At 34.8% G+C, this 23,832-nt stretch overlaps 1 protein-coding gene across 7 annotated transcripts in view; it reads right to left on the bottom strand.

The window, feature by feature from the left end:
• Nucleotides 1-23,832, bottom strand: part of LOC131500702 (phospholipid-transporting ATPase ABCA3-like) — a 186,887-nt gene that overhangs the window by 24,390 nt on the left and 138,665 nt on the right. For all 7 annotated transcript variants that reach the window (XR_009256433.1, XR_009256434.1, XM_058710038.1 and 4 more), the window contains 3 exons: nucleotides 19,214-19,430; nucleotides 13,145-13,315; nucleotides 3,182-3,360 (listed from right to left, as the gene is read on the bottom strand). Coding sequence is in view for 5 of the 7 variants with exons in the window: in XM_058710038.1 (XP_058566021.1) it covers nucleotides 3,182-3,360; nucleotides 13,145-13,315; nucleotides 19,214-19,430 (567 nt within the window). In the remaining 2 variants the exon portion in view is untranslated. The remainder of the gene's footprint in view (nucleotides 1-3,181; nucleotides 3,361-13,144; nucleotides 13,316-19,213; nucleotides 19,431-23,832) is intronic.

Below are 23,832 nucleotides of genomic sequence, written 5' to 3' on the forward strand. Positions count from 1 at the left end.
AAATATAAACATGTACAGGCAAAATGCAGTAAAATGAATTGCTTGATATTCATTACTTTGTTTTTTAAAGACGGCAATACAACAAACAAGTATTTGGAAAAAAAAGTATCTAATCATGGGAAATGACATTGCCATTCCCTGACTTATCCTAAGTAAATAATTGTGACTAGAGTTATGTTAGATGATACTCTTTTTAGTGGCATTATGCACAGCTGCTAGTATAGGTTGGAGTGGACAAGTTAAGAAGAGAGATATGCTGCTGTAAGACTGAGTCTAAGTCTGCTTCAATTCTGCCTTCAAAATCTCATGTGAATCTCCTTCCGTAACAACTGTAAATTGGGATAATACAGGGAAGGGGATTCTGGAAAATAAGGTTCTGGCTTAGCTAAGTTGGCTTTATGCCTTAGTACATAATAGTCAAATTGGTGGAAACCAAAGATAATGAGAAACTTGTAAATAAAACAGCCAAAGAAAAACAGTGCATTACATAAAAGAGAAAGCAGTTTGAATGACTACCTCTTCGTATTTGAAATAAAAGAAACCAGAAGACAGTTAAATGATATTACATATAGAGTGCCCAGAAAAAAAAAATTATCAACCCAGACTTCTAATGAAAGCAAAAATATACTCCACAAATAAAGATATTTTCAGATAAAAGAAGACATAGCTCTTCTCTAGTTCTTAACTAAAATAAATGCTTAAGTAAGTTTTTGGTCTAAAGGAAAACCATAGCAGAGGGAAACTCATATATTCAGGAAAGAATGAACAGCACCAGAGATGCTAAATATCTAGTGAATATAAAATCATTTTTTTCTATTACTTACTTTGAAATACATGCTGTTTTAAGGCAAAATATAGTATTATTTTTCATGGTTAATTATATAATGACATATATAGATGTAAGACATACACCAACTATAGCATTAAAAACAGTGAGGGATAGAAACAGAAGTTATGGTTTCACATTTTCTACATTTTACAATATTAACTCTAAACAGACTATGAAAGAAGAACTATATATTATTTTGTAAACCCCGCACCAATCATTAAACATAAGTATGGAAGTATAGCTAAAGAGTGAATCGAAAAATTAAAGTGGAATTCTAAATATATTCAAATAATCCAAGGAAAAGCAGAAATGGGAAAGCAGTGAAACAAAAATCTGAAGGGACAAACAGAAAACAAATAATATATGTATGTGGTAGGTGGAAATACAAACTTATCAATGAAGGGCTAAATGCTCATATTGAAAAAAGAACTATGAATTATTTTGTAAACCCTGTACCAATTATTAAACATAAGTATGGAAGTATAGCTAAAGAGTGAATTGAAAAATTAAAGTGGAATTCTAAATATATTCAAATAATCCAAGGAAAAGCAGAAATGGGAAAGCAGTGAAACAAAAATCTGAAGGGACAAACAGAAAACAAATAATATATGTATGTGGTAGATAGAAATACAAACTTATCAATGAAGGGCTAAATGCTCATATTGAAAAAAGAACTATGTATTATTTTGTAAACCCTGTACCAATTATTAAACATAAGTATGGAAGTATAGCTAAAGAGTGAATTGAAAATTAAAGTGGAATTCTAACTATGTTCAAATAATCCAAGGAAAAGCAGAAATGGGAAAGCAGTGAAACAAAAATCTGAAGGGACAAACAGAAAACAAATAATATATGTATGTGGTAGGTGGAAATACAAACTTATCAATGAAGGGCTAAATGCTCATATTGAAAAAAGAACTATGTATTATTTTGTAAACCCTGTACCAATTATTAAACATAAGTATGGAAGTATAGCTAAAGAGTGAATTGAAAAATTAAAGTGGAATTCTAACTATGTTCAAATAATCCAAGGAAAAGCAGAAATGGGAAAGCAGTGAAACAAAAATCTGAAGGGACAAACAGAAAACAAATAATATATGTATGTGGTAGGTGGAAATACAAACTTATCAATGAAGGGCTAAATGCTCATATTGAAAAGGCAGAGATTATCAGAATGGATAAAAAATTAGGATGTAACTATATACTGTTTACAGTCAGAATAAATACATTGAAAATAAGTGTGTGTAAAATGGCATACCATGAGAAAGTAAGTACAAGACTGAAGGTGCCATATTAATGTCATAGGAAATAGACTTTAAGACAAAAAAAATAGGCTTAAAAAAATAGTACCAGAGATATATGTCATTACCAGGTATTCTAGAATTTAATCAGAAAGACATAATAAATGTCTATTGGCTTAATGATAGAGATTCAAAGTATACTTTTTAAAATGACTGAATTAAAGGGGAGAAATAAGCCTACAACTGGGATTGGAGATTTTACACTCTTCTTAGCAAGTGAAAAATAAATCTGACAAAAATATATCAGCTAGAGACTAGGTGTACAGCAATCCTATCAACCATCATAACCTAACTGATATTTATAGAACATTACAACTAACAAATGTAAAGTACACATTTATTTCACATGTACATGGCACAATACGGATATTGGTCACCTGCTGAGCCATATACAGCAATTATCAATGGTTTTTTAAAAAATTCACTACAGAGTATGTTTTTTAACCACAAAGGAATTAAACTAGGGATCAATAACAATATAGCTAGAAACTTTCCAAATATTTTTACATTTATTTACAGACTTTTAAAGTAATCCATGCATCAAAAAAGAAATCGTATAGGAAATTTAAAAAATACTTAAAACATTTGAATGATAACAAAAATGTACAAAATCAAATTTTTTCAGAGTACATCTAAAGGAGTGTTTGCAGGGAAATGTTTTGCTTTAAATGTTTGTGTTATTAAAGAAGAGAGACCTAAAACCTGTAGTTTCAGTCTTTCCATAAAGGAGCTAGAAGGAGAGAAGTAAGCCAAAAGCAAGCAGCAGGAAGAAAAATTTTTAAATAAAGACCAAAAATATCAATGAAAGAGAAAATAGTCAACAATAAAGAAAATTAGTAAACACAAAATTTGGTGCTTTGAAACAATAAAAACAAATACAGTTTATTGTAGGTAAATTAAACCTCAATGAGTTTTATTTAAGAAAACATATTTCTGTGAACACAGATTTTCTTTTACCCTAACTGAGATAGTCATATATAGATACATGCTTTTCAGGCTTAATGTTCCCTTTTCTTGGAGTTATTCTTAAGGATCATGCTTAATTACTTACCTTCCTGAATGTCTTATAGATACCAAAGTAAACATATTGACTGAGAAATGTTCTTAGCTTCCACAAAGTAGTGTCCAAAAAGAAAAGCAAGAGAAGGCAAATAAAGCCTGTGATACTCATTACAATCATGTACTTTCCAATCATTTTCTCTTCCAAAGAATAAACATTCTTCGCAGTATCTGAGGATGGCGGGGGGGTGGGGGGTGGGGGGGGTGGGGGGGTGGAGAGAGAGATTAGTACAGAACATTGACACTATGAACAAGGCCTGAGAAAACAATAAATAAGAAATATAGGGTGGAATGAAATATTAGGCTACACTAAGTAAACTATTTGGAGTGTGAGAAGTGATTATCCTGCTACACTAATATTCAACAATGAATTCTGAAGGCCAATTTCATGAATATAATGTATGGTAATCAAGTAAGCTAAGCAGATGAATATTAATATATTTATTATACGCTTATTATTACATGCCATGAAAAAATGCTCCAAGTCCTTTCAAAAGTGTGAAATCTTAAACCAATAATTAGAAGCCAGTATTAAAGTGCAAGTACTCTTGCAAAAGGTAACATTTTGCGTTTAAAAGGTAAAAATGACCATTAGTGATACTTCTTGAACTGTCTTGAGAAGTTGAGTAAAAAGTCCAGAATTTGTTATAAGAAAATTATATACTCTCCCTCCTTTAAAAAGTCAATCTTTTGGAATGGTTTTGGATTTACAGAAAAATTGTAAAGACAATATAGAGAATTCCACATACTTTGCATGTGCTTTCCCTAATTATTAGGAACATACATTAGTATGGTATGTTACAATAACGAATAAATATTATCATTAATAAGTACCAAATATTACCATTAACTAAAGTCTCTGACATTTTCAGGATTCCTTTTTTTTCTAATGTAGTGTTATTCTTTTTTCTTCTGTGAACCAGTCCAGAATTCTATATTATATTTAGTAGTCATGTTTCCTTTGGTTCCTCTTAGCTGTGACATTTTCTCAGATTTTCTTTATTTTTTTTCATGATATTGACAGTTTTGAGGAGTACTGGTGAGGAATTTTGTAGGACATCCCTCATTTGGGACCTGTCTAATGGTTTCTTTTTTTCTTCTTCATTATTAGACTGGGATTATGGATTTGGGGGAGGAAACTCACAGAAGTAAAGGGATATTTTTATTGCAACAACAATAAAATGTACACACTACCAGTGTGACTTGTCACTGTTAATGTTGACTTTGATCACGTGGTTGAGATTGTGTTTGTCAGCTTTCTCTGCTGTAAAGTTACTCCCTCTCCTCCCTTGTCTGTGCTCTCTATTCTCTGGAGGGAAGTCAAAATGTACATCCCACAAATATGGAGTGGGAAGTTATCCTCTACCTCCTAGAGGTTGGAACATCTACATAAATTGATTGAAACTCTATGGAGAATTTTTCTTCTATCCATCATTATTTATTTAGTCATTTATTTATATCAAAACAGATTCATATTATCAATTTATACTTTCAGTTACAAATCCAATACTACCTTATTTTGTTGTTGAAATTGTTCCAGCTTTGCCTTTGAACACTTTTCTAAGTGTTTATGGTTGATGTATAGAAATGCAATTGAATGTTTTGTTTGTATTTATTTTGCATTAATCAACCACAATATTAGGCTTATAAAGCCTAATAATTTGTCAGGGGATCCTTTGAGATTCCTGCTTAGACCATCAAATCTAGTATTATTTTACCTTTTCTATTCCTCATACTTTAGAATTCTAAATAAAAAACACTTGATTCATGCATATTGTATGCTATATATGTACAGATTTAAAGCATATCATAATGGAATCTATGAACTCAGTCTCCAAATTAAGAATTTATAAACAATTTTAAAATACTTAGATACTCCTTCATATATTTCCATCTTCCACAGGTAACCACTATGATGAATTGTATTCTGCATTCCTATTTTATTTAAATACAAGTAGACCATTAAATATATATGAAATATGTAAATATATAAAGCTATATATGTAAGTAAATAAAATTTTGTTTAATTCTTGAATTTGAACTTTATAGAAATAGTATCATGCTCTATGTATTCTACGGGAGTGTCTTTTCCCTCCGTGTTATCATTGAAAAATTTTTTCAAACATAAAGTAAAATTGAAATAATAAAATAAAGACCATTCCCTCCACCTAGTATCAACTATGTTGATGTTTAGCCATATTTGCTTCCTACATATCACCCCACTATATGTATATTTCTAACTAAGTTAACTCTGTGGCTTTTTAAATTTTATTTTCTAGTATGTGTTATTTTTATTTTTGTCTTCTAGCCATACTAGCTTTTTATGAATGTTGGTTATCTCTGTAGTGAATTGGGAATTTTCATGAACCATCAAAACAATAATTTTATGGAGTAGTGATGATAAGTTTGGGCTGATTCCTTGGTTGCTTAGTTTATGAAAGGATTTTTGTTGGCAGAGTGAAATGTAATTTCTTTAATAAATGTCCTTCTGCTGGTGGTAGTGGTAGTGTGGTGGTAATGTGGATACAGTTTTCTGATTTCCTGATAACCTTCCGTTTCTGCAGTACTATCCATTATTGCTATATTTTCCTTCTTTTTTGCACATCATCAAGCTTCTTTTTTTTTTTTTCTGCTTGATTTATTTTTTATTTATTTATTTATTTATTTATTTATTTATTTATTTATTAATATATGAAATTTACTGTCAAATTGGTTTCCATACAACACCCAGTGCTCATCCCAAAAGGTGCCCTCCTCAATACCCATCACCCACCCTGCCCTCCCTCCCACCCCCCATCAACCCTCAGTTTGTTCTCAGTTTTTAACAGTCTCTTATGCTTTGGCTCTCTCCCACTCTAACCTCTTTTTTTTTTTTTTTCCCTTCCCCTCCCCCATGGGTTTCTGTTACCTTTCTCAGGATCCACATAAGAGTGAAACCATATGGTATCTGTCTTTCTCTGTATGGCTTATTTCACTTAGCATCACACTCTCCAGTTCCATCCACGTTGCTACAAAAGGCCATATTTCATTTTTTCTCATTGCCACGTAGTATTCCATTGTGTATATAAACCACAATTTCTTTATCCATTCATCAGTTGATGGACATTTAGGCTCTTTCCATAATTTGGCTATTGTTGACAGTGCTGCTATAAACATTGGGGTACAAGTGCCCCTATGCATCAGTACTCCTGTATCCCTTGGATAAATTCCTAGCAGTGCTATTGCTGGGTCATAGGGTAGGTCTATTTTTAATTTTCTGAGGAACCTCCACACTGCTTTCCAGAGCGGCTGCACCAATTTGCATTCCCACCAACAGTGCAAGAGGGTTCCCGTCTCTCCACATCCTCTCCAGCATCTATAGTCTCCTGATTTCTTCATTTTGGCCACTCTGACTGGCGTGAGGTGGTATCTGAGTGTGGTTTTGATTTGTATTTCCCTGATGAGGAGCGACGTTGAACATCTTTTCATGTGCCTGTTGGCCATCCGGATGTCTTCTTTAGAGAAGTGTCTATTCATGTTTTCTGCCCATTTCTTCACTGGGTTATTTGTTTTTCGGGTGTGGAGTTTGATGAGCTCTTTATAGATTTTGGATACTAGCCCTTTGTCCGATGTGTCATTTGCAAATATCTTTTCCCATTCCGTTGGTTGCCTTTTAGTTTTGTTGGTTGTTTCCTTTGCTGTGCAGAAGCTTTTTATCTTCATAAGGTCCCAGTAATTCACTTTTGCTTTTAATTCCCTTGCCTTTGGGGATGTGCCGAGTAAGAGATTGCTACGGCTGAGGTCAGAGAGGTCTTTTCCTGCTTTCTCCTCTAAGGTTTTGATGGTTTCCTGTCTCACATTCAGGTCCTTTATCCATTTTGAGTTTATTTTTGTGAATGGTGTGAGGAAGTGGTCTAGTTTCAACCTTCTGCATGTTGCTGTCCAGTTCTCCCAGCACCATTTGTTAAAGAGACTGTCTTTTTTCCATTGGATGTTCTTTCCTGCTTTGTCAAAAATGAGTTGGCCATACGTTTGTGGGTCTAGTTCTGGGGTTTCTATTCGATTCCATTGGTCTATGTGTCTGTTTTTATGCCAATACCATGCTGTCTTGATGATGACAGCTTTGTAGTAGAGGCTAAAGTCTGGGATTGTGATGCCTCCTGCTTTGGTCTTCTTCTTCAAAATTACTTTGGCTATTCGGGGCCTTTTGTGGTTCCATATGAATTTTAGGATTGCTTGTTCTAGTTTCAAGAAGAATGCTGGTGCAATTTTGATTGGGATTGCATTGAATGTGTAGATAGCTTTGGGTAGTATTGACATTTTGACAATATTTATTCTTCCAATCCATGAGCAGGGAATGTCTTTCCATTTCTTTATATCTTCTTCAATTACCTGCATAAGCTTTCTATAGTTTTCAGCATACAGATCTTTTACATCTTTGGTTAGATTTATTCCTAGGTATTTTATGCTTCTTCGTGCAATTGTGAATGGGATCAGTTTCTTTATTTGTCTTTCTGTTGCTTCATTGTTAGTGTATAAGAATGCAACTGATTTCTGTACATTGATTTTGTATCCTGCAACTTTGCTGAATTCATGTATCAGTTCTAGCAGACTTTTGGTGGAGTCTATCGGATTTTCCATATATAATATCATGTCATCTTCTTCCGTGGGCCTCTCGTCTGCGCTTGGCTCCGGAGACTCCGTTCTGCTAATCCTCTGGCGGTTTTCTGGGTTTTAGGCAGGTGTAGGTGGAATCTAAGTGATTAGCAGGATGCGCGGTGAGCCCAGCGTCCTCCTACGCCGCCATCTTCCGGAACTCCTCTCCCATCATCAAGCTTCTAAGGGGTAATTCTGTCTTCTAGGTTGTTCTTCTCAAAAGTGATATCTTCCCAAGATGAGAATTTTATAAAAGTAATGAGAGATCAACTCACAAATACAGGAAGTTCAGAAAATACAAGCAAGGAAAATACAAACTTCCCAAACCCCACTGCGATCCATCCTTATCATGAAAAGGAGATAGGCTGACAATAAATGATTTAAGAACCCATCTTTTGATGTTAGAAAATTAATCCCCCAAAATGGAAAATGTGGAAAATAATAAAGAGCTTAAATTGATAATTTAGGAAATAAACATGCAATAGGAAGAATCAACAAAAGTGAAAATTTGTTTTTTATTTCTTGTTTTGAGAGAGAGAGCAAGAGAGCGAGGAGGAGAGGGATAGAGAGGAAGAGAGAGAATCTTAAGCAGGCTTTACACTCAGCACAAAGTCAGGTGTGGGACTTGATCTCATGGCTGTGACATCATGACCTGAGCCGAAATCAAAAGTCAGACACTTAACTGACTGAGCTACCCCAGTGCCCCTGAAACATGTTTTTTGAAAAGACTAAAATAATTGATAAAACTTTGGTAAGATTTATCAAGAAACAATGTGGGTGGAAAAATTCAGAATATCATAAGTGAAAATAAGTTCTATAGAATTCACAGGTGTTAAAAATACCGGAAGATATGGGGCACCTGGGTGGCTCAGTTGGTTGAGCTCAGGTCATGATCTCGTGGTTCATGAGTTCGACCCCCACGTTGGCCTCTGTGCTGACAGCTCAGAACCTAGAGCCTGCTTCAGATTCTGTGTCTCTCTCTGCCCCTCTCCTGCTCATGTTCTGTCTCTCAAAAATGAATAAACATTAAAAAAAACCCAGAATATATTATAAACAAATTTACTCCAATGATTTTGAAAATTTAGATAAATGAAAGGATTCTACAAAAACTCTATTAATTCCTCTCCCCAAATTATTAATAGGACACCCAAATAATTCTATCTTTATTAAGGAAACATGATCAACAATCTCCATGTGTAATTATTCAGTCTATTTAATTTTTTTATTATTTAACATTAGAAAATCCGTTTATGTAATTCAACAGAATATGTAATTCAGTAAAACAAAGAGAAAAATCATTTGCCCATCTCAACAGAAGCTTAAGAAAAACTGAACAGTTTTTGTGATTTAAAAAAAAAAAAGGTTTACTAAACACAGGGTAGAAACAAAACAAAACAAAACGTTTTTAATCCAAAAACTAGGATCCCTTTGAATCTCAGTTCTGACTCATCACAGCTGTGTGAAATAGAGCATATAGTCAGTATCAGTGAAGATGTTCTCTCTGAAATTGGAGTGAAACTGATGTCGGCTATCACCACCTTGATTATATTTAAGTTGTCCTTAACAAAAGCAGTAAAAGTAGTGTCCTTATTAGCAGCTGCTTTGAGTGTACCCATTGAAAATGAAAAATAATCTACTCATAAATTATTAAAGTTAATAAAATAATTTAGGGAGTTCAATATACAAAAAATGAGCTCTTTAATTTGATTTCTCTATATCAGCAAAAAACAATGAAAAATGACTCTTCAAAAGTGATACCATTTATAACATCATCAAAAGATATGTAGGAATAAAGCTAACAACATATCTATAATACCTCTAAACCAATAACAAATAAACAGTATTAAATAAAAATGCAGAAGGCATAAGTAAATAGATGGATGGCTAAAACTAAATAAGCAAAGGAATGTACCAAGTTCATAGACTGTAAAATCAAAATTGTAAAGGTATTAAATCTTTCAAAATTGTTCTATAGAATTAAGGCAATGTCAATAAAAGTCCTACAGATTCTGGGGTGCCTGCATGGCTTAGTTAGTTAAGTGTCTGACTCTTGATTTCAGCTCAGGTCATGATTCCAGTGTCATGAGATCAAGCCCCATGATGGGCTCCACACTGGGTGTGGAGCCTGCTTAAGATTCCCTCTCTCCCTCTCCCTCTGTTGTTCTTCTGCTCGTGCATGCATCTTGAGTACTCTCTCTCTCTCTCTCTCTCTCAATAAATAAATAAATAAATAAATAAATAAATAAATAAATAAAATTTGTTTAAATCCTACTAGATTTGTTTTTTGGGTCTTAAAAAAAGGTAATTCTTTTTTTTAAACTTTATTTATTTATTTTCAAAGAGAGAGAGAGAGAGAGAGAGAGAGAGAGAGAGAACGAACAAGCAGGGGAGGAGCAGAGAGAGGGTAGAGAATCCCAAGCAGTCTCTGCACTGTCAATGACCATGAGATCATGACCTGAACCAAAATCAAGAGTTGGACACTTAACTGACTGAGCCACCCAGGTGCCACCCCGCCCTCAAAAAAGGTAATTCTTAAATGTATAAGGAATTGCAAAACAAATATCAAGACATAGCCAAGTTCCAGTTTCAAAAACTTACTACAAAGCTAAAGTAATCAAGATGGGGGTGATACTGAAACAAGGACAGACATACAGATCAATGAAATACAATTGAGAGTTTAGAAATAAACCCATGCTTCTGAGGTCAACTGGTTTCAACAAGAGTGCCAAGTTAATTAAATGGGGAAATGAATAGTCTTTTTAACAAATGGTGCTGAAAGAACTAGATATCCATATGTACAAGAATCAAGTTGGAACACTGTCTCACACTATATACAGAAATCAACTAAAAAAGGATCAACAACCTGAATGTAACAGCTAAAACTATAAACCTCTTAGGAAAAAACATTGAATAAATCTCTGTGGCCTCTGATTAAGCAATTGACACCTAAAGTATACAAAAAACAAAAAAACAGTGAATAAACTAGACTTCATCAAAATGAAACACTGCTGTGTATCAAAAGACACTAGCAGGAAAGTGAAAAGATAGCCCTCAGAATGGGAGAAAATATATTTACAACCCACATATCAAAGAAGGGTCTACTTTACAGAATATATAAAGGCCAATTACCCAATTTCAAATGGGCCGAGAACTTGAATAGACACTTTTATGAAAAAGATACACAAATGGACAACAGGCACATTAAAAGATGCTCAACATCACTGGTCATTAGAGAAATGCAAATTGATACAACAGTGTGATACAACTTCATACCTACTAGAAAGACTATAATAAAAAAATGGAAAATAACAATTGTTGGAGAGGATATGGAGAAACTGGAACCTTTCTATATTGCTGTACAAAATACTCCATGCTTCTATGGAGACTCAGTAATACCTGACTTTCCATGTCACTAGATTTTGCATGAAATATTTCTCTTCCATTTTTTTCCCCACCTCACCCCATCTGCTAAAGTTTATTGTCATACAGTTACAGTTTACTGATCTTCCCTCTGAGGTCATCAACTGCTATTCTAGGTAGGATCTGGTTTGCTACTAAATATTCCCACCTTTCTCATTCTGCCCACTCTCACAAAAATAAGATACTTCCAAAATTACCTAATAAATGATACAGTGCCACTGTGGGGATCTTTCTTTCTTTCTTTCTTTCTTTCTTTCTTTCTTTCTTTCTTTCTTTCTTTCTTTCTTTCCTTCCTCCTTCCTTCCTTTTCTTTCTTTCTTTCTTTCTTTCTTTCTTTCTTTCTTTCTTTCTTTCTTTCTTTCTTTCCTCTTTCCTTTTCTTTCTTTCTTTCTTTCTTTCTTTCTTTCTTTCTTTCTTTCTTTCTTTCTTTCTTTCCTCCTTCCTTCCTTTTCTTCCTTCCTTCCTTCCTTCCTTCCTTCCTTCCTTCCTTCCTTCCTTCCTTCCTTCCTTCCTTTCTTTCTTTCTTTCTTTCTTTCTTTCTTTCTTTCTTTCTTTCTTTCTTTCTTTCTTTCTTTCTTTCTTTCTTTCTTTCTTTCTTTCCTCTCCTTTTCAGTAAGCTCCATGCCCAGCATGGCACCCAGTGCAGGAAGGGCTTGGACTCATGACCCTGAGATCAAGACCTGAGCTAATATGAGGAGCTGGATGCTTAAAAAACTGAGCCACCCAGGCACCACCACCATGAGGATTTCTAAATGTTTACTCTTTCTGACAAATCTGCAGTATTGTTCTCCTTTCTCTTACTCTCTTTTTCTGGCTCTTTTCTCTATCGTACTGCTCTTTATTACTCAAATCACCACATCCTGACCTTTACTTATTTATTTAAAAAAGTTGAGTTCCTCTATGTGCAGATACTATATTAGACACTGGAGAATGGGTTTTATCTATTCCTTCAAATAAGTTGTGGCCAAGTGAGTGTGGGTGCTTATGAGTGATGAAAGTGCTGAGAGGTAACACAAGTAAATATCACACAAATTCTTCCTATGGAGGTTTTTTTCTAAAGATGAAATGCATTATGCAATGAGGGAACATAAGCTGTGAATCTCAGTTCTGGACCACAAAAGCTATGTGGCCTAGGGCACAGTTTCCTCAAAATGGGTATAAAAACTGATAACTTGAGGCTGTGAAGATTTAACATAACATAGTTACCATGTGGTTGATTACTAGTAGCTCTTATTTTTATATCCGATGACTACTTGAAACTTAACTTGGCTTTGTTTTTGAGGTTTTTGTTATTACAAAGGCTTTCTCCCACTCTGATAAAATGACTTATGTACTGAATATGTGTCCTGACTCTCTCCTTTGAAATAAGGGCCGATTCCCCACATGTCTCATAGGCTAAGACTGAGACCAATTTTTTAGGCTTAGGGACTCCAAGGATACTGTGAAAATTAAAGGTAAGCTTCACTAAGATGGAGTCAGAAGGCCAATAGGCAGAACTCTCATACCATGCCACTTGTCAATTACAAGAATTGTCAATTGTACACCCAACAGAAGAATCCTCAAAAAGAAAGAATCATCGATTACAGGCCCCAACAACAACAAAAAAGCATACTGTATCTCCTATAAGAAATTGACTACCCCCTGCAGCTCAGTCAATAAGAAACTGTCATCACCCTGAACACTTGCTTCTCTCCAATGGACTTTTGTTCAAACAATTCCTCCCAATTTCTCCCCTCCTCCTAAATAATGTTCCTCTCTAAAATAATAATGTTTGTGAGACTTGTCTATGATTTGCTGTAACTTGCTTGTCCTGTATTGCAATTCTCTCCCATTCCCCAATAAACCCATTTTTGCTGGAAAAATTACTGGCAGTCTTATGTTTAAGATTAATGATACTTACTTTCTTTACTACAATTTATGTAGACAGGATGTTTGTTTCCAGAGCACCATTTCTTTATCTGGTAGAAAGTAAAATAGTCATCGATACACTTCGCAAGGTTGTAATTAGGAAAGAACAGTAATGAATTAAGTATGAAGGCTCTGGTGGCTTTTGACATCTTATGTTGAACTTCTAAAAAGATGATAAAATTAGATTTCATTATAGGAAATGAACTATCCCTAGGACAACAAATCTCCCAAGGATGACCAAAATAAACTTGGGGAATTAAAAAAGTATATTACATTTGAAGAATACTAATTACTACCCAATAAGTTTCTTCCAGTCAATATCCAGTGACAGTTTGTGTTGATAATTGCAGAGTTCTGAAAAGTCTCTTTGGTGAAGTGGGTGTCTATGTGATAAGACTTATGGCACCTGATATGGACAGGAAACCCCTACTATTTTTTACATTTCTAATCCTAATTTATCAATTAAGGGAATAAAGTAGGGGTCAGAGATATAGCCTACAATTCAACAGTGGGGAACAGATGGGGAAATTAAGACATGTTTGAGAGTAGAAAAATCTTCAAGGGAACCAGACTTCTGTCTCTCTAAAGAATACATTTGATTTGAACAATTATTAGAGACTAAGTTCCTGGAGATATGAACATGCTTAATTTATGAAGTGACAATATGAAATTTTGATAACGAATTCCATTTTTTAGAAAGAAGATAAAAGGCCAGTCTAAACAGAAACTTCATATAAAACATTTTGGGCAAAGAGGGATGGCCAAGAAGCAAATCTTCAAGCGCCCAACCCATAGTGATTCTGTCCAGTGTAGATTTTGAGTTGATAGAGACAAATCATTGATTCAGGATATTGGCTAATTGAGCAGATGCCAAAAATGGCACTAATTATATACACCACTCTATCTTTTTATGAATATGGAAGAGCTCTATAGCTGCACCAATATACACATGTGGCTACTGAGCACTTGAAATGTGGATAGTGTGGCTATGGAATTAATTTTAAATTGTACTTAATTTCACAAATAAAGGATATAAAATATTATACTATATCCCTAAAAATGTGTGGAGGAGAGGAGAAAGGAATGGGTTCAAACTAAATAGCCATCACTTAAATATAGACTGCTATATGCAGAAGAGTTTATATAAAAACCTAATGGTAACCATGTATCAAAAACCACTAATAAATATGCAAAGAATAGAGAGAAAGAACTCCAAATATATCACTAAAGAAAATCAACAAAACATGAGAGAAAGGCAAGAAGAGATCAGAGAAAAACTTGAGAAACAACCACAGAGCAAGTAATAAAATGGCAATAAATACATATCTTTCAATAATTACTTTGAATGTAAATGGACTAAACATTCTCATCAAAAGACATAGGGTGAAAGAATGGATACGAAAAAACAAGACCCATCTATATGGGTCCTACAGGAGACCCATTTTACACCTAAATTTAATTTACATCTGTAAATTAAAATACGAAGGGATGGAGAAACATTTATCATGGAAATGGATGTCAAAAGAAAGCCAGAGTAGCAATACTTACTACCTTAGACTTAAAAACCAAGACACTGGGTGACAGAATGGATAAAAAAAACAATACCCATCTATATGCTGATACTTCTATCTGTTGAGTTCTTAATTTAAATTATTATTAAATTTCATTTTTCAGGATTCTATTTGGATCTTTTTCAAGTCTACTTGTTCTCTCTCTTTCTCTGTCTCTATTATATGCATGTATAACATACATGTACATAAATAGTATATGCATATATGTTATTTTATTTATTACATATTCTATTATATATATTCCAGTATTTGCTTTTATACCTGAGACTCTCTATTACAATTTAAATATATTAAACATACATATTTATGCATGTTAAATGCACATTATACATATTAATCGTTTAAACATATATATTTATATTGTATGCCTATATATAACACACATGCATACATGTCCTATTATTTATTACATGTTCTATTATTTGCTCATATTACTGAGACTCTTACAATTTATATATTTTAAACATACATATTTTAATCTTTATTTATTTTTGAGAGAGAGACAGAGTGTGAGTAGGGTAGGAGCAGAGAGATAGGGAGACACAGAATCCGAAGTAGGCTCCAGGCTCCAAGCTGGCAGCACAGAACCCAACGTGGGGCCCAAACCCATGAACTGTGAGATCATGACCTGAGCTGAAGTTGGACGCTCAACCGACTGAGCCACCCAGGCTCAGTCACCCTGGGTGACTGAAAAGTCACCCTGTAAACATACACATTTTATATCATTCAAAAGTCCCCAAATCTTAATTTTGCAGGTCTGATTGTGATTCTACAATTTGTGATTTCTGCTAGCACTTGCTCTTAAGAGCTTGTATTTTTTTCTCTTTCTTCTCTTTGTGCTTTTAATTTGATCTCAAGTTCTCTAGAAAATTTAACTATGGGAATACTTTGAAGTCTGGGAATTGTGTATACCTTTGCCACTCACCTAGGGCACACACAACCAACTGAGATTTAAAATAAATTATCAAGTTATGTTTTTTAGCTTACATAGGTTCTATGACTTCAGGATATAAACCAATATGAACATTTGCATGTGTTTACAAATTCCAAAGGGAAATTGTTATTCCTCATTCCAGTGCCAAATTCAACCCTTACAAATTTCCTTTATGTGTCTTACTGTGGCTTTAGTTTTGTTCACTCTTTTTAAAAGTTTATTTATTTATTTTGAGAGGGAGAGAGAGAGAGAGCAGAGGAGGGACAGAGAGAGAGATAATCCAAAGCAGGCTCTGAACTGTCAGTGCAGAGCATGATTCAGGGCTCAATCTTAGGAACTATGAGATCATGACAGAGCCAAGATCAGGAGTCTGATGTTTAATGGACTGAAACATTCAGGTGCCCCTTGTTTACCCTTGAAGTGAGTAGCCCTTTGAACTTCCAATTTTAAATAGGAAGATATTAAACCTTGTTGTACCTCTATGCTTTTTATTCTGACTTCTCTGATCCTATTTATACAATGGAAAATAAATGTCACCAGATGCTGTTAATAACCTCAAGTCAAAGCTACCTTCAATTATTGCTTTGTTATTGTTGGCCTCTGCCAATTCCATACTTACTTTTCAGTTCATTATTTTTGGTACAGTATCCTTCAGTGTTTGCTCTGCTGCTCAAAAGTGGAAATCTCCTGTGACTTTCTAATTGCCAAATCTACTGGCTTCTGTTTTTAATCCCATTTTACTCTGCATTACTCTTTGCAACGTATTCTTCCTAAAAAAAGCCTTCCAAAACTTTTCTAAAGTAGTAATTTACTCCTATTATTACCCTGTAACAACTATATATCTCTTTAGTTCCTTAAATGATCATTTCATTTTAGGTCTCACAAACTCAAATGATTTCAGGTGAGTCTTCCTCACATCACAAAACATGTGTCCAAACACCTGTCTTTGGACAAGTGTGCAAAAATATACAGACATTTGCTTTCCATAATTTGGGTATTCCTTTGTGAGAATGAGTGCTAAGGTATATCTACTAACACGTTCGTTTTTTTTTTTTTCATCTGCTATGCGGAAGCTTAAGTCTTACACATGTGAACTATTCATTCTCAAAGGAAGTTACAGGCAATTATTTTGTGACCAGTGAAGGACTAAGGGAACAAGACCAGTGTTTGTGGAGCAACAGCAGAGAGGGAGGATGTGGGGGAAGTGCTGAGGTCAGTTGAAATGTACATTAGAGGGTGAATCAACAACTTCATTTTTAACAATAACCATTTTAGTGAATATCTCCCTGAATCTCAAAATCAGAGAAGGAAAATGAGATACAAATTCGAGAATACTATAAAAAGCAGGCCTGGGAGGAAGAAAAACTGGCTTAGGTAATTGTATGTGTGTCAGAGGCATATAGAGATTTTCTTTGGAAAACCTTGTTAGGGTGCTCACAAGCTTGTACCTTTTCATTGAATTAGGGAAGGACAGCCATACGATAAAACCTCCTTCAACAAAACTGTCAGCCTCTCCCAAGAATTCAAGATTCCTCTACACTCTTCCCTCTCTTCACTTCACTACGAACTGCCCTAACATCAAGGAAGAACATTTTTTGGCACAAAAACAGACACTCAAATCAATGGAACAGAATCGAGAACCCAGAAATGGACCCACAAATGTATGGGCAACTAATCTTTGACAAAGCAGGAAAGAATATCCAATGGAATAAAGACAGTCTCTTCAGCAAGTGGTGCTGGGAAAACTGGACAGCGACATGCAGAAGAATGAACCTGGACCACTTTCTTACACCAGACACAAAAATAAACTCAACATGCATGAAAGACCTAAATGTAAGACAGGAAGCCATCAAAATCCTTGAGGAGAAATCAGGCAAAAACCTCTTTGATCTTGGCAGCAGCAACTTCTTACTCAACACGTCTCTGAGGCAAGGGAAACAAAAGCAAAATTGAACTACTGGGACCTCATCAAAATAAAATATTCTGCACAGCGAAGGAAACAATCAGCAAAACTCAAAGGCAACCAACAGAATGGGAGAAGATATTTGCAAACGACCTATCAGATAAAGGGTTAGTATCCAAAATCTATAAAGAACTTATCAAACTCAACACCCAAAAAACAAATAATCCAGTGAGGAAATGGGCAAAAGACATGAATAGACATTTCTCCAAAGAAGACATCCAGATGGCCAACTGACACATGAAAAAATTCTCAACATCACTCATCATCAGGGAAATACAAATCAAACCCACAATGAGATAGCACTTCACACCTATCAGAATGGGTAACATTAACAACTCAGGCAACAACAGATGTTGGCGAGGATGCAGAGAAACATGATTTTGCATTGCTAGTGGGAATGCAAGCTGGTGCAGCCACTCTGGAAAACAGTATGGAGGTTCCTCAAAAAATTAAAAATAGAACTACCCTATGACTCAGCAATTGCACTACTAGGTATTTATCCAAGGGATACAGGTATGCTGTTTCAAAGGGGCACATGCACCCCAATGTTTATAGCAGCACTATCGACAATAGCCAAAGTATGGAAAGAGCCCAAATGTCCATCGATGGATGAATGGATAAAGAAAATGTGGTATATATATGCAGTGGAGTATTACTCGACAATCCAAAAGAATGAAATCTTGCCATTTGCAACTACGTGGATGGAACTGGAGGGTATTATACTAAGCAAAATTAGTCAGAGAAAGACAAATATCATATGGCTTCACTCATATGAGGACCTTAAGACACAGAACAGATGAACATAAGGGAAGGGAAGCAAAAACAATATAAAAACAGGGAGGGGGACAAAACAGAAGAGACTCAAATATGCAGAACAAACAGAGGGCTACTGGAGGGGTTGTGGGAGGAGGGATGGGCTAAATGGGTAAGGGGCATTAAGGAATCTACTCCTGAAATCATTGTTGCACTATATGATAAATAATTTGGATGCAAATTGAAAAAATAAAATTAAAAAAAGGAAGAACATTTTTATTATTTTATTTTTTTAATATATGAAATTTATTGTCAAATTGGTTTCCATACAACACCCAGTGCTCATCTTTTTAAAGATAATAATGGCCTCCTATAGTTGATACAGAATTTATTCCAACTTTCTGAGGCCTCCCCTTCAAAGAAGAAAGCTGCTTTTTTGTGTTTTCTCTCTCTCTCTCTCTCTCTGACAAATGAGTCTCAGGACAAATGCTCCTAAAATTTACCATATCTGTTGCGAAAGGGACTTTTTAGGTCATGTGATGGAGTTACTGGAGGTGGGGATAGAGAGAAGGAACCCTGTCAAAGACCTGTAGGTCAGGATCAGTCCTATCACTTCAGCATGAGGATCCCAGCTCTAACACAGTGCCCAGAATATCAGAGGCACTCAAAAATAATTTTATGGACTTATATAAAGTACAGGATTTTCCCCAAACTGTGAACTTAATTGTCTACTAATGTCTTTAGTCCATTCCTATTTATTTATTTATTTATTTATTTATTTATTTATTTATTTACTGCCTTCTGGGGAAAGAGATATTTTGTGAAGCCCCTTACCCTTACCGAACTGAAGAGTGGCATCTATGAGGACACTGAAAATGCCTGAAAGGTAGTTGAATAGGACAAGTTTGATGTAGGCAGAAGTACTTTTAGTAAACAGAAAGCTCAGCAGGTACATGAGGGGAATGACAGACCAGCCATATAGCATGAAGATCAGCATTGTGTCCAGAAAATGGTAGTCTGTGATGTAAATATCCAATTGGCAGAATTTGAATGCTCCCTGAAACACAGAAGACACAGAAATAAGGCAAAGTGAAGGGCAACTGCAAAAATAATGCAAGCCAGAATCTTTAGAGAAGGAGATAGCAAATCCCATCACTATTTAGCATGGAAGTATTCATTAATTAAATCAGCCGCTAAAAAGGTCATTAGCCTAGGAGCATGAAGTAAGATACTTCTACGTCTGCTTCAGCAGAGGAAAGCTCAATGAGCAGAACCAGTATAATTCCCTTTATTTTCTTTTACTTGGGATAATTTTTTAATTAACAAACAAAGTCAGTATACTTTCCCCCAAAAGTAGATTATTTCTCCAGAAAGCCTATTTCTCTAAAGACTTTTTATCTCTGGTTATATATATTATCTATCATACCTTTAAACCAGGTCTCTTGATTCTATTCTATTCTCCCACTCCTATCACGTCCACCCAAGCAACTCTGGGGCCTCTTTCTTCCATTTTTCTAATTGAAATTTAAAAACAGATACCGAAGCACAAAATTAGAGGTACCTAAACTGAATGGAAGATAGTGGTGGAGAGAAACCTGTAGTTGTTAAGGCAAAAAGATTTCTAGAAATCTGTATCTCATTAGTTAGTAAATGCAGTTTCTCCACAAATGTCAGCATTGTCTCTTTGGGCAGTTACACAATTACATAGCAGGACAACCAAGGAGAAAATAATACACTTAAGCTAAGAATAGTTATGCAATTGATTACTGATACTCTTGGTGGTGGTAGCAGTAGCAATAGAAAGGATTAGTAGGTTATTTATTTAAATCCAGTATCTGTAGCTATGGTTGGTTTGTTTCTGAATGAGCATTCTGTAAACTTAAAAAGAATAAATACAATGAGGTAGTCAAATAAAAGTTGGGGTGATCTAGAAATCTCCGTGTTTGAAGGCTTAAAATCCTTGAAAGTCACAAATCATAAGTTATCTCAAGGAAAAGTTAAATTCCTACTTGGATAAGTAATATATTCTGTTCTTCGACAAGAAGACTGCATACTGTGAATATGTAGATTCTACCCAAATTGATCTATAAATAAACATGCACACAAGGTTTTTAAGTAAATATTTCAACCTCTTTATTATGAAATGTAACACATGCCCAGAATAATGCATAAAACATAAATGAATTATCATATTTTATTATCACAAAACATCGCGGGCAACAACCACCATGCCAGTACCCAAAGAAATCAATCATGAACTCCTTCAACTTCTGTAAAAGTAACCACTATTCTGAAATTTATCAATACTTCCTTATATTTCTTAATAGTATGATATGCATGCATTCCTAAATACTAAAATATGTATTAACTGTATTTTGAAATTTTTATGATTGTAATTATACAATATATATTTTTTGAATTTGGATTCTTACACTCAGCATTATGTTTGTGTGATTCATTCATGTGATGAATGCAACCTTAGTTCACTCTTTATCATTGCTATAGAAGATTCCTTTGAGTTTTACTTTTGATTGATAATGGGTTGCTTCCAAAGTCTCATCACTGTAGTAGCTTTGTTAGGGCTGCCGTAACCAGATAGTGTGGACTGGTGGCTTAAGCAACAGAAATTCATTTTCTCACAGTTCTAGAGGCTGGAAGTCCAAGATTAAAATGCCAGCAGGGTTAGTTTTTTATTTTATTTTCTCTTTTTTTAATATTTCTGAAAAATTTTATTCAAACATGTTTTTCTAATTACAGAAATAGAACATGTTCAATGTAGAAAAACTAGAAAACGCACATATGCATAGGAAAATACAAAAATACTCAAAGTTCACAGCTCAAAGAACTTCACTATTAAAATGTGAACATCTATCACTTCAGACTATTTCAACTGCATACACTTATATATTTTTTCTTATAATGGACTAAATTTTTGATTACTTAATGCTTTTCATGAGAAAAATATACTTTTCTAGTAGCTTCTTAGTAGTTCAATATCATTCCTTCATATAAATGTATCACAATTTACTTAGGCAATTTTTAAAAGTTTTTATTTAAATTCCAGTTAACATACAGTGCAATATTTCAGGTGTATGATTTAGTGATTCAACACTTCATACAATACCTGGTGCTCATCACAAGTGCACTCCTTAACCTTCATCACTGATTTCACTCATCCCTCCACCCCCTTCCCCTCTGGTAATCATCGGTTTGTTCTCTATAGTTAAGAGTCTGTTTCTTAGTTTGCCTCTCTCTTTTTTCCCCCATGGTCATTTGTTTTGTTTCTTAAATTCCACATATGAGTGAAATCCTATGAGTGGTATCACATGTCTTTCTCTGACTTACTTCACTTAGCATAATACCCTCTAGCTCCATCCATGTGTTTGCAAATGGCAATATATCATTCTTTTGATGGCTGAATGATATTCCATAATATTACATTCCAAACACTTGGGCTGTTTCCATTATTTGGCTATTGTAGATAATGCTGCTATAAACACTGGGGTGCATGTACCCCTTTGAATCAGTATTTTTGTATCCTTTGGGTAAATACCTAGTAGTGCAATTGCTGGATTGTGGGGTAGTTCTAGTTTTAACTTTTTGAGGAAACTCCATACTGTTTTCCAGAGTGGCTGCACCAGTTTGCATCCCGAACAGTGAAGGAGGGTTTCCCTTTCCACACATCTTTGTCAACACCTGTTGTTTCTCATGTTGATTTTAGCCATTCTGACAGGTGTGAGGTGATATTTCATTGTAGTTTTGATTTGTGTTTCCCTGATATTGAGTGATATTGAACAACTTTTCCTGTATCTGTTGGCCATCTGGATGTTTTCCTTGGGAAATAATGTCTATTCATGTCTTCTGCCCATTTTTAAATTGGATTATTTGTTTTTTGGGTGTTGAGTTTAATACGTTCTTTATAGATTTTGGATACTAACCCTTTATCAGATATGTCATTTGCAAATATCTTCTCCCATTCCATCGGTTGCCTTTTAGTTTTGTTGTATTGCTATATACTTCCCTCTTAGGACTGCTTTTGTTGTACCCCAAAGGTTTTGGACTGTTGTGTTTTCATTTTTATTTGTTTCCATGTATTTCTTTTAATTTTTTCTTTGATTTTCCTGATTTACCCATTTATAGTTCAGTAGCATATTGTTTAACCTCCATGTATTTGTGGTCTTTCCAAATTTAATCTTGTGGTTGACTTCAAGTTTCATAGAGTTATAGTTCGAAAATATACACAGTATGATCTCAACCTTCTTACATTTGTTGAGGCCTGACCTGTGTCCTAGTATGTGATCTATTCTTGAGAATGTTCCATGTGCACTAGAAAAGCATGTGTATTCTGCTGTTTTAGAATAGAATATTCTGATTATATCTATTAAGTCCATCTGGTCCAGTGTTATTCAAGGCCATTGTTTCCTTATTGATTTTCTGTTTAGTTCATCTGTCCATTGATGTCAGTGGGATGTTAATATCCCCTATTATTATTGTCTTATTATCAATGAATTCCTTTATGCTTGTTGTTAATTGTTTTATATATTTTGGTGCTTCCATGTTGGATGCATAAATATTTACTGTGGGAACAAGAACACCACAATGACCACAGGTGCATATTTGTTCAGGCTCCAAGATCTCTGAGAAAACTTGAGATTGTAAGGTTAAAAATAACCTAAAAGGACTTGAGTGAATTGCCCTTGGGAAATGTGGTCTGTTTGTTAGTACACAGATAGGGATGTTTTGCTTAAAGGAAGCCAGCTGTATATATAGCACAGTGCGTTCACTCCCTTCTTTGTCTTCGCTTCTATCCTAAAGATTCTTATCAGAACATATGTATCTGCAAGACTGCTCTTGTATGCAAGATAAGTATGATAGCTGAATCAGATGTACATTGTTGACATGCTTTGCTAAGCTTCTGTTGTTAATCATTGCTGATCTGTTTTTCCTGAAAACGTATATAAGATGTACAATAAACCTTGGTACCCTGGGCTGTTGGCTTGGGGCCTTCTTCATGTCTTGTTATAGTCTTTGGTTTAGTGTCTAGTTTGTTGGATATAAGTATTGCTACCCCAGCTTTCTTTTAAGATGCATTTGCATAATAAGTGTTTCTTGAGCCCTTTACTTTCAATTTGCTGGTGTCTTTAGCTCTAAAATGAGTCTCTTGGGCACCTGGGTGGCTCAGTCATTAAGCATCTGACTTGGGCTCAGGTCATGATCTCATGGTTCTTGAGTTTGAGTCCTACATCAGGTGAGCACGAGCCCCAATTCCAGTGAGCTCAAGCCCTGCTTTGGATAAAAAAATCACAAAAAACATGTGCCCTACTTCAGGGGAGCCCCACTTTCTCTCTCTCTTTCTCCTTCTCTCTCTTCCTCTACCTCTCCTGGGATTCTTTCTCTCTCTCTGCCCCTCAATCACTCATGCCCTCTCTCTCTCAAAATAAAATAAAGTAAAATAAAAT

This window comes from Neofelis nebulosa, chromosome 18, assembly GCF_028018385.1.
Source record: "Neofelis nebulosa isolate mNeoNeb1 chromosome 18, mNeoNeb1.pri, whole genome shotgun sequence".
Classification (NCBI taxonomy): Eukaryota; Metazoa; Chordata; class Mammalia; order Carnivora; family Felidae; genus Neofelis; species Neofelis nebulosa.